This window comes from Danio rerio, chromosome 20 (genome assembly GCF_049306965.1).
Source record: "Danio rerio strain Tuebingen ecotype United States chromosome 20, GRCz12tu, whole genome shotgun sequence".
Taxonomy (NCBI): domain Eukaryota; kingdom Metazoa; phylum Chordata; class Actinopteri; order Cypriniformes; family Danionidae; genus Danio; species Danio rerio.
In genome coordinates, this window is record NC_133195.1 from 23,446,125 (window position 1) to 23,458,766 (window position 12,642).

General features: G+C 33.0%; 1 protein-coding gene across 11 annotated transcripts in view; it reads left to right on the top strand.

The window, feature by feature from the left end:
• Positions 1-12,642, top strand: part of brf1b (BRF1 general transcription factor IIIB subunit b) — a 198,941-nt gene that overhangs the window by 81,930 nt on the left and 104,369 nt on the right. For 6 of the 11 annotated variants that reach the window (XR_012395399.1, XR_012395404.1, XR_012395400.1 and 3 more), the window contains 3 exon segments: positions 344-555; positions 1,102-1,301; positions 6,588-6,668. Coding sequence is in view for 3 of the 11 variants with exons in the window: in NM_199889.1 (NP_956183.1) it covers positions 1,121-1,301; positions 6,588-6,668 (262 nt within the window). In the remaining 8 variants the exon portion in view is untranslated. 11 annotated transcript variants of the gene reach the window in all.

Here is a 12,642-nt window from a genome sequence, read left to right on the forward strand (position 1 = left end):
TACATATAAAGAACAATACTTAATTTTAACAAAACAAAAAGAGAATAGCGTTAGCGTAACGGCTAAAGCACTGACCCTTCATATTATCGCGCTTTAGAGCTGGGGTTTGCCACTGGTTCAGTTAAATCAATATGGGGGTGTTTTGAGTTTAGGCTATTACATAAAACGATCAAATGGTATTGTAGTAATATACATTCAGCATTTATATAATTCTAAGGTATTTAGGTTCACACACAATACGTATAAGCAAAATAAACTCATGATAACAATTAAAATAAGAACTTTTGGATATTGGCCACCCCTCTATGTTCTGTTTTTAGAACAGCCCTTAATGTTGTGTTTCAGTTGGGTAGATGGACTGATCTGGAAAGTCACAATAGTATGTTGTTATGAATTAAATGAAGTATTTTACCAAAACAGATTGATTTAACTCTTTTAAACATGTTGGTCATAGTAAAACAGGATTTGCTATCTAAATAGTTTATCAAACAACAAGAAATACGACTGGATACGGTTTTAAAGTTGTTGAGCTAAAGTCTTTACTTCCTTTGACTGGTGAGTGGCTATCTTACTGTTAAAGGCTAGCGTAAATTGTGTATGTTTATGTTACATTATGAAATAAAGAATAAAGCGATAAACTAAGCTGTTTGTAGAATGTTTAGGGTCGTATCATTCAAGCTAGCTTTCATTCTGTAGCATATGTGCACATACATAAACCATATCAAAACATTAGCTTAGCAAAAATAACGTTACTATTGATGTGCATTAGAACATAAAACATAAAATAAAATGAATCCTAATATAAGAATATAGGAATCATGACCGACAATGAACAGGGCGACAAATGTGCATTGTGTATCCGGCATGCTAACTGTCGCGTAGCAGAGCGGAATATGCAAGACCAATGAAGCCGTGCGACCCGAGTTCAATCCCCGTTGAAGATAAGGTTCTGTTGAAAACATTATATTGCTGGTTATTCGGTTTTAATACGTGTTTTATGTTTATAATATCTTAATAACAAGAAACTGACAAAAACATAAAAAACAGTATGTTTTGTAAAGTGTTTCCTGTTCTGTAATGGAGTTGGTGTGTGCTCCTCAGGTCTAAGTCTTCAGTCAGTATGAGTCGCCAGTGCAAGAACTGTGGTGGATCGGACATCGACACAGATCCAGCCCGGGGGAGTGCAGTCTGCACAGCCTGTGGTTCGGTTCTGGAGGATAACATCATTGTGTCTGAGGTTCAGTTTGTGGAAAACAGTGGAGGAGTCTCTTCAGCCGTCGGCCAGTTTGTGTCTGCAGATGGTAAGAGCTGTTTTCTTAAACCTAAAAAAATGATAGTTGGGATCATGCCCCATGTTTCAGGGAAATCTGTATGCTTGGTCACTTGGAGTGCCTTTTACTATAATAAATTATAATTTTTTGAAAAAAAATAAATGCTCAAATGAAAATACAGAAAGAAAATATAGAGAAAATATACCGAAATCAAAAATAGGAAAAGATTTCTCACAGATAATGTTTTAAACTCTTTTATGCTTTTGCACAATTTAATTTATTGGCTAGCCACAGTCTAAACATGTTCTCACAGAAGCACATACCCCTGAACCTTAACTCGTATAGTTATCTTGTAAAACCCAGTATAAGGTAAGTACACTGTAAGAACATGTTCAGTACACATACTGTAAAATAAAGTACATTTAAAATGTGGTAGGATGAAATTAAATTATAATGCATTTTAATGCAGCTGGTCTAAATGGTCAAAACTCAACCTAAAAACTACAATAAAATTAAAACTTGATGTTCATTCACTATCAGACAATCCAAGATATAGATGCCTTTTTTATTTGCAGAACATTAAAGGCGATTTATAGGTTGAACTGGATGTACTATGGTGTTCCATTAAAGTTAACTTAACCAGCTAGATAATTCAAAATCCATGTCAGTTGCAAAAGCAGTTTTGACATATTATAGCAAATTATTTGCAGAAAGTATGACAGGATAATGGGCTTGAATTTTCCATATGAGGCAATCACATTATTTGTTTTATTTCCATCTCATAACTGCTCCACCAAGAAAAAAAAATGGATTGCATTTTTTAACTCCTAATGTCGCTAGTTAACACACTCAATGCATTTTTCCCACATCGCATAATTTCTGAAATATCAACTTCTACCACCAATGTATGTCGGTTTAAGTTAAAGTACCGGTAATTCCGGTAAATGTACCGGAAAAACTAAATGAACCGGAATTAATTCATACACTATGAATAATCAGAAAATATGAAGTGGAAGACCAATTTATTTAAAAACATAATAAAAATAAAATTTAGGAATACTTAGTATTTTTTAATACTAAATCACCTTTATTTTTTGAAGTATGTCATAAAATTATTCAGAATCTCATTTAACATACTTTCTTGTTTTTTTTTTGTTTTTACAAATTTCAATTCACTATTTATTTTTCAGTGAAAATATTTTTTTTCTGCTTTCAGCTTTTATTTTATCATTCTTTTCCCTGAATTGTTGAGCATAAATTGCCGTTTTATGATATTGCATGTTGCCTATATGTATTATAATAAAGAAATGGAATATGATCTCTTATTATTAAGAATGCTGCAACCTTAGTGACCTCTTTTTACTGGTGAAGAACAAAGTGCCTCTTAATGAATCATATATATAGATGCCCATTTTATTTGCAAAACATTAAAGGCGATTTATAGGTTGAACTGGATGTACTATGGTGTCCCATTAAAGTTAACTTAACATTGGTTTACTGCTGAATGGAAAGAAAATGCCTATATTTAACTTCATTGTGTTGTTATTTTTTTATTAAAAAATGATCTTTGTATCTTTAGAAAGACTACAATAAGGGAAGAAGGGGTTCATTTATGGGTTTTAAGATGTTCATTATGAGTTTTGTGTGTGACAAAAGGAAAGATATGTTGTCTTCAAACAAACCATCAAAAAGTTTTGCTGTCATTGCATGTGTTATAGGAGGACCAGAGATGTTTTTAAAAATCATCTGAGGGGTAAACTGAACCAGACTTCTCAAAGACTTGGGATTGAATGAATGTATAGATATGGAATATTGCTAGAAGTGAAAGTGCTCCTTGCAGAAATGGTCTCGTTAAAATAGAGGCTGTATGAGAGCTGATAAGGTTTCCATTTGGTCCTTGTAGTTTATGTAAGAGCCCATAAATAGAATACTTTTTGTTTACTCTTTCTGTGATAGAAAGCATCACTATTAAAGTCCCCATCAACCGGAAGCTGTAACTATTATTTTTTATGTATTGTGATGCAGTTTCTAGAGAAATGGAATATAAAATGAGAAAACAGTGGGCGTGGCTTGTCTTATCTACTGTGAGCTGAATGAATGTAAAGTAGGCATTTCATTCAGAATGATTGAGAAAAGTATATGGGGATAGTTATTACAACCTAACAGATTCCTCCTGCTCACCATTTCTGTTTGTTTTCAAAACTTTAAAAGTGGTTAAAAATGTCAGCCACTTCCAATTCCACCCAAAAGGATATTGACAATCTAATGATTTTACTGAAAAAAACCCCAACAGATTTCAATTAAACATTAGAAGGGCAACCTTTTTTCCCTTAATGACATGTACAGATGAATTGTTCACCACAAAACTAGCAATGTGAGCTAACAAAATCAATATGGTATGTTTTGATTTCTTTGGAACATTTACTGTCTGGAATATTTGCTGTACCAAAGTCAAAGCCTTCATCCTGGTGGTATAGATTCTTGGTCACACATTTTAAGGAACAATTCTCTCTATTACCAAACTATTAACTAGTATTTTGCCTTAGTAAACTCCAAATTTGCTACTCATTAATTGTTATTAAGGTAGTAGTTTGGGTTTAGGTATTGGGTAGGATTAGGGATGTAGAATAAAATTATGTAGAATATGTTTATTACATATATGTTAATTCATAAGTACAAATAAGTAGCCAATGTCCTATTATTAGGAAGGCAATAAGCCACTTGTTAATAGCAAGAATTGTTAATTAAACTAAAGTGTTAAACCTTTTTTTACAGTGTCCAGTGGATAGAAGAATTTCACAGCGAACCTGAAATAGTCAATTTTTTCTTTTACTTTTTTTTCAAACACTGAAAGCATTTATTGCTGTGATTACTTGCTGTGATAATATTGATACTGAAAATAGCAAAGTTTTGATTCCTTTGTAATTGCTAATTCCTGGTCAGGTTTGGCTCCACTATCTTAAATGATCTTATTTCCTCATCTAAAATAACCATCTCCAACGTATTGGTGTACATTGTACATCCATAAGGAAAATAACAGTAATAAGGAAAAAAAAAGAATAAATAATAAAAATAGGATTAAATAACATTTTAAACTGGTAATTACCTGGTATGATATTTCTAATATAAATATTTATTCATGTTAACCATGTGCTGAACATACTACCAACATCCTAAACACTCTTGAAAATGACAGTTACTCAACAGCTCATGCTGACATGCGTGTAGTAAATCATAATAGAAACATGTTAACAACTTTCTTAAAAATGCCAATAGTGTGAAAAATAGCAGGGTGTTAAATCATGCCCAGACACACCAGCAGTGTTAAATCATGCTGGAAACATTGCATAGTCTGTTAAACATGCTAATAATTAGTTAAAACAAGCTAGCAGTGTACAAAGTCATGACAGAAACTTACTGTCAACTGTCAACAATACATTTTGATCAACATGGCATAAGCAATTTATAATGTAGGAAACAGCAAATAATTGTACATATTTTGCATGGATGTGCCAAAGCATTTGCAACTTTTTCAAATAAATTATGCACAAGTGACACAATGATTTAAAGATTGAACAGGTCTTGAGTATTTCTGTTCTGTTCTGATCTGAGAAATGCACCAAAGCAACTGAGAAAAACTGTGAAAGCATGTAAGCAGTCTCAGCTTGCATGTGCACTCGGTCTGCAGCCAGACCTTTCTCATTAGCTTCCCCGACCTCTTATAAGTCTCTCTAAGTTCTGGTAGGTGTCGCTGTAGTAACATACAATAATTATGCTGTGATTTACACATGCGGCCGTTAGAGGGCACTAGAGATTTACTTAACAGCTTAAAATGACTTGTGGAAAACGGTTTTGTTTGTAGATCATTGATATTTTCTAAGTCAATATTATTCCTGTGTGCATTTAATAATTTGGCAGATGCTTTTATGTAAAATGACATATAAATAGGACAATAGAAGTAATCAAATCAACAAAAGAGTAAAATAATAGAGAGATAAAGAGAGAAATCAGATTGTTTTATTTTTCTATATAAAAATAGACATTATTAAAGGTAGAAGAGTAAAGTAAGCAGACAGAATAGTTAATTAATAATAATTAATAATAATAATAATAATAATAATAATAATAATAATAATAACAGAATAGTTATTAATAGTATTAGAAAGACAGCAAGTTATTATTGATTTTTAATAAGCTGGAATAGAATAGAAAGTATTAGTATTAGAGCACTACTATAAAAAGTACAGATTTAAGTGAAACTTTTATTTATGTTCATGCACAACTCAAAAATTCAAGCAAGTCCATGGATGAAGAAAGGACAATTTATTTCTTATCACCACTCATGAATGTTGTTTGCATGTATGTGTGCAAGGTTACCGTAGAGAGTTGTTAGCCTTTTATTGGTGTCGCGATTTAAGTTTATCCACAGCGTCACACAGACACATTTGTCAGAATGTCCTTTTATTGTTAATTGAGTTATTCGTTTTGCTGTAAAAACAATACAATAAAAAGGGAACTGTAATTGTATTTTCAAGAGGAATCTGATTTCTATTGGTGATTATAATTTTTTAAACTATTATTAAAATATTATTGAAGTGAGACAACTGGAGAGCCATGTATTTTTGGTTAAAAAGCCCTCGCAAGCCATATAGGCCCACACGAAATCTGCGCACGCAGAAATTCTCAGATTTCTGAAGACTTTTAGCCCAACATTGAGTCTATGTATTTACTTGTGTAAATGTGTGAAAACTTATATTTATTCAGTTTTTAAATTAATTTACTAATATATAATAGTAAATATAATAATATATATTATTATATAATAATAATAATATTAAAATGTTCATATGATTTATTTGCAATTCAGTATGTAAAGTCATATTTTCAGTCTTTTAGTAGATCCATATTATATGAGAGACTTGCTTTATTTACCAGTTAAGTGGATCTAATTGTATTTGCATTGTAAACATTAAATTAAAGTTCAAAATTTGTAATTTCTTACTTCACATATTAAGTTAATAAATCCACAGTTTTTTTTTTTTTTGCAAAATTCTCAGCAGAAATAACAAAAAATGTCCGCAGATTCTGTCTGTACACTGTATTAGAGGATAATAGCAGTTTAGCAGGTTAGTAATTTAGTAGTTTAGTAGTTAAATACACACACACACACACACGCATATATACACATACATATATAGAACGAAAAGAAATAATAAATGCTTTTTAATAAACTTTTTTTAACTATTCAATGTTTACTGTTATGACCTGATTTTAAGTCTTTAACATAATAAATTGATAGATTTATGTTGTTTTCAGGCACTTCCAAAGCTCCAGTCTTGGGCAGTGGCTTCCACACCAGCCTGGGAAAAGAATCACGAGCTCAGACTCTCCAGAATGGTAGGTGCATCATTATACTCAGCAACTAAAATTTGCATTCACTTTTAATATGAACACACAATGTCTGGTTAGTTATAATATTGTATAATACTATAATAAAATAGGGCAGCACAGTGGCTAAGTGGCTAGCACAGTTACCTCAGCAAGAAGGCCACTGGTTTGAGTGCCACCTGGACCTTTCTGTGTGGAGTTTGCATGTTCTCCCTGTGTTTGCATGGATGCTCCGTTTTATCGTTTTTATTTTAGCAAACTGACTAGAAAGTGGTAAATTCACTGGTAGATTACATAGGATACAGATTTACTGGTCAGACAAACTAAGTAAATTAGGTAAACTAAGCAAAGTATTTATATAACACTAAACAAAGCAGTTATTCTTCTTGTATTTGAAGAATTTACCCTACAGTGTCTGAGTAATAGCATTTTCCTCCTATAATATCTGCCAAATGTATAGCGTCAGGTGATAATGTATTTTAATTTACTTTGAAACATCAGTGCACAAGGTTGAAGTGCATGAATCGCTAGTGTCGATGAAAATTCATCTATATTTATCCTATTTATGTTTGTTGGTGTGACCCATCCTGTAGTCATGGTTCATATAAAAGACTGTGGTGAAGCTGACTGCTGAAAGTGTCCCTGTGGTCACAAACACAAGACTGCATTCATTATTAAAGGCGTCCCGTGTAGCAGCGGTTATGTAATTGTGCTGTCATTCAGAGAGAGGTCACCGCAGAACTGCCTGATAATCCAAAGGCATGTGCAGTGTGAAAAATACTCTGGGATTAGACAGGTCTGCAGTGGGTAACGCGGTGTTGGCACACAGTGGGTCTAGAATAGAGGGATTATGCTCTTAAAAGCTTTCAGAGTTATTTTTGGCCTCTGTCTGCCAACACGACACTTGACACTGCAGCTTCTGGGATCCAGGGTTGGAGGACTAAAAAATCCAGCATCCTCTTTAACATCTGTGACTCGATGATGGTGTTAACTCTAGCGGAGGCTAATTTAAGACTTTTCATACCGGTTTTGTTTTAATGTGTTATTGTATGATACTATTGTAGTACTAATAGCTTTAATTTGTTGCTGTTTTTTATTTGAGTTTTACTCATTTTGTTGTGTTTGTGTTTTTATTTTCTGAGATACAGTCACACGGATATATACGTGTATATGTGGGGCAGCATGGTGGCGCAGTGGGTAGCACAATCACCTCACAGCGAGAAGGTCGCTGATTCAAGCCTCGGCTGGGTCAGTTGGCATTTCTGTGTGGAGTTTGCTTGTTCTCCCCATGTTCGCGTAGGTTTCCTCTGGAATGAGGTACAGGTGAATTGGATAAGCTAAATTGTCTGTAGTGTATATGTGCAAGTGTGTGTGGGTGTTTCTCAGTGTTGGGTTGTGGCTGGAAGGGTATTCGCTACATAAAACATATGCTGGATAAGTTTGCGGTTCATTCCGCTGTGTTGACCCCAGATTAATAAAGGGACTAAGCCGAAAAGAAAATTAATGACTGGTGGGAGGAGTACATTGGCTCGAGGCCGCAGGCTGAGTGTCTTAGTGTCCTACCAGTGACGATATACAACCATATTGCACTGCTAGAAGTGTAATATTAAACAAAAGTTTGTTGGCAAAATTGTGTTTATAAAAAAGAAAATCAAACATGGAGAGTCTTAAGAACCCTTTTGTGAGAGGAGCTACTTTCTTCCGCCATTCATTCACATCTGCAGCTGATGTCAGAACAGCAGAAGCCGTTACTAATTCATCAACATCATTTTATAGCTGGTATTTGAATGATTCTCTAGCATAATGTCTAAAGTGATGACAAAACAGGTGATTTTACTTACATTTTAAGATTATAAGGCTGAAATGCCATCAGTCGACAGAGTTTTCCTAGTATTTTTCTGTCGCAATCAGAAGATCACAATGATTAACCCTTTTACCCTTTTCTATTTTTGTCCTTTAGTTACTTTTGTAAATCAAATAATACTCAATAAAAATGAGAATTATTTAATTGACATTTAGGAAATTTAGCTATTTTTATTCAAATTTGTTTGTGTCCAGTAACAAAAACTTATTGAGTTAGGTAATTTAGTTATGAAAACATATATAAAAGTTAAAAAACATTACCTTTTTTTATAAACAGTCTGCGGTCTTATTAAAAAAAAAAAGTCACATTATATTAATGATCAAAATAAATGTGAGCTACAACATACAATGTGTAGTAATATAAATATATAATAATATACAATAATATAAACTGTAATATTATGCACATGGGTTTTATTTTCTACATTGTCAATAGAATGCAGAAATTGTAAATGTATACCATTGTTGTACTGAATATATATATATATATATATATATATATATATATACACACACACACACACACACACACACACACACACACACACACACACACTAGCTGAATTATTAGCCCCCCTGTTTACTTTTTCCCCCAATTTCTGTTTAATGAAGAGAAGATTTTTTTCAACACATTTCTAAACATACTAGTTTTAATAACTCATCTCTAATAACTGATTTATTTTAATTTTGCCATGATGACAGTAAATAATATTTTACTTGATATTTTTCAAGACACTTCTGTACAGCTTAAAGTGACTTTTAAAGGCTTAACTAGGTTAATTAGGTTAACTAGGCAGGTTAGAGTAATTAGGCAAGTTATTGTATAATGATGGTTTGTTCTGTAGACTGTCGGAAAAAATAGCTTAAAGGCACTAATAGTTTTGACCTTAAAATGTTTTTTAAACAATTAAAAACTGCTTTTATTCTATCCGAATTATAACAAATAAAACTTTCTTCAGAAGAAAAAATATTATCAGACATACTGTGAAAATTTCCTTGCTCTGTTAAACATAATTTGGGAAATATTTAAAAAAGGAAAAAATCTTCAAAGGGGGGCTAATAATTCTGACTTCAACTGTATGAAATCAGTCAATCAGTCAAACTTATTAATAATACATATTTCTGTATTAATCATTTAAAAATATTTTAAAGTTTTTATATATCTGAAAGGAAACATGGTTAACCTTTATCATATGCACATTTTAAAAACTTTTCTAAACTGTAAAATCATTGAATCAATCATAGTTTGTCTTCTGTTTTCCAAAACTACTTAAAAAATCGAAAAAGCCAGAAATCATTTAAAATTCTCTTTTTCCCCAACAAACTTTCTGCAGAAAAAAAGTTTGCTGTGTCTATGCATCTGCTGGCCTCATTATCACAAATCTGCACATTTAGAAGACTTACTGATTAAAGTCTTTGTTTCTTTTAAACACGTCAACATGTGCGGTTTCAAGCATAATGAATGCCTGCAACATGTCAAACTCATCAACTCCATCACATCTGTCCAGCAAAACAGCTTTCCGTCTTTGACACTGTGAAGCGGCTTACAGTAACTCATTCCCATTGTTTACAACTGAGGAGAATTTCACCGTCTGGGTGAACAAGGTCTTTAGCTAAATGATGTGTTAAGTAAACACAAATCCACCAGATAGCCTACTGGACTGTGTTTTTTCAGTGTGGATTTTAATATGCAGAACACATCCAAGCCCACAGTGGGATTTTAGGGCTGACTGATTTATTCAATGTGTCCAATGAATTACAGCACAGCTTGTTTTGAGATTGTCTGTAAAAGAGTTAATGTATGAGCGAATGTAAAAGAAGGAGAAACAGGGACGTGGTTTTACACACATATAGAGTTCAATTAAATAATTTATATGTCGCTGTACTGAATTAAATACATTTTTAGATTTTATTATATCCACAATTTTCCACACATCTGACTTCTGTGCGTAAATTCATGGGAGTTTGAACTTCCATTTAAAAAAACTGAACCAATTCATTCATTCATTCATTCATTCATTCATTCATTCATTCATTCATTCATTCATTCATTCACTTATTCATTCATTCATTCATTCATTCATTCATTCATTCATTTTTTTGGCTTAGTCCCTTTTTTATTCTGGGGACACACACATTCACATAATAAAATTAATAAACTGTATTACAAATAATTCTTATCTCTGGTTAAAACTGAGCGAGAGGTCTGTCCATCAAAAAAATATGATTCACTTGGTATTTTAATGTGGCATTGTAGATTGATCAAAACATGGATTTAATGTAGATTATCAAAGTCATATCTGTGGGCAAAGCTCTTTTTATTTATACATTTTTTTTTCTTTGGAGTTTTCAGTTTTTCTATTTGTGTTCCGTACGGAAACGCATGTTGTGACCAGGTGTAAACTAGTTGTAAACAGTTCTAGTCTTGACAATTAAAAAGGGTTATACATCAGAAAAAAAGGACCATAAAAATACAATATAAAAGAGGATACAATATACAACATAATTATAATGTATAAGCCAGATATGATTATTCTATTATGTTGAGAAAAAATCACCTAGAATTACCAATATACATTATTTGAATAAATTTATTCACACAAAAATGACAAGTCAAGTCATCTTTTACTACAAGAAACTTTTATTTTGAATCTTGGACCTTATTCTTGCTAGAAAACAAAATAACTATCTAATGCTTGGGCGAGGCAGTGGTGCAGTAGGTTGTGCTGTCGCCTCACAGCAAGAAGGTCGCTGGTTCGAACCTTGGCTCAGTTAGCGTTTCTGTGTGGAGTTTGCATGTTCTCCCTGCCTTCGCGTGGGTTTCCTCCGGGTGCTCCGGTTTCCCCCACAGTCCAAAGACATGCGGTACAGGTGAATTGGGTAGGCTAAATTGTCCGTAGTGTATGAGTGTGTGTGTGAATGTGTGTGTGGATGTTTCCCAGAGATGGGTTGCGGCTGGAAGGGCATCCGCTGCGTAAAAACTTGCTGGATAAGTTGGCGGTTCATTCCGCTGTGGCGACCCCGGATTAATAAAGGGACTAAGCCGACAAGAAAATGAATGAATGAATATCTAAAGCTTTGAAGCCCCTAAAGCAGCTCATATTAAAGTTATTTTTTTATACTAATTAGGCTATTTTTGTTACCCATAATAAACTTTAAAAATGTCCTTTTTTACAAAAGAAATTATTATAATTAATGTAGAGCTTCTTGATTTTTCTAATTTTTACATTTTTAGAATTCTGAAGGCCAAATTCTGACTAAGGAAAGTTGAATTGCTGGCCAGTTTGCTATTTGCCCAATAAATGACCATTGGCTACGTTTTTTTTTTTACTTAACTTTAACAGACTCCCTTTTCCTAATGATATATTATTTAATAAATTTGTATTTTTTAAGTATAAACACATTTCTTTTTTCTAAATATTTAGCAAATGTTTTTGGTACCTCAAAAAGTGCGGTTATGATGACTATCCGACAAACGAATCGCTAAATATAGTGCTTAAAATGTCACTAAAATCCAGTAATTAAACCTCATAACTAGATGGAAAATAAGGTGAATAACTGCAAAAAGGTCCGCTTTTTGAGAAAAAAGAACCTCCTCCTTTAAACTCACCTATTGATCTTATTCTAGAATGCAGAAGTGTGCTCTTTTTTTGCCTATTTTTACCTATTACCAACCCACGTCACACATGACCTTACACGGGTTTAACCGCGCATACCGGTTGCAAAAAAAAGACCGGTTGCAATAGCAAACATGTCGTGTTGTGCGGTAGGATGCCAAAATCAAATGTCAAAAATCGAAAACTTACACGTAAGTAAACCGCAGAGGTTGTTGGCTAACAGCCATCAGAAGAGCTGAATGGAGTGAGGACTTAATTAAAAATTCTTAACTTTTAATGCAGTTCTTTTTTATATCAGGTAAGTTCACGCTATGCTGAATCACACACATTACTCATTTTTGATTCCAGCAATGATTTCAGCAAAGACAGTTTAATATAGTTAATTAAACTGCGGACACTGAATGGTAAGAATGAAATGTAAACATGTAAGTTCACATACCCTGCTGTCAGAATGCAGTTGTTTTGCTTGTTGATGATTACCCAGGCCTTGTACAGTTCCATCT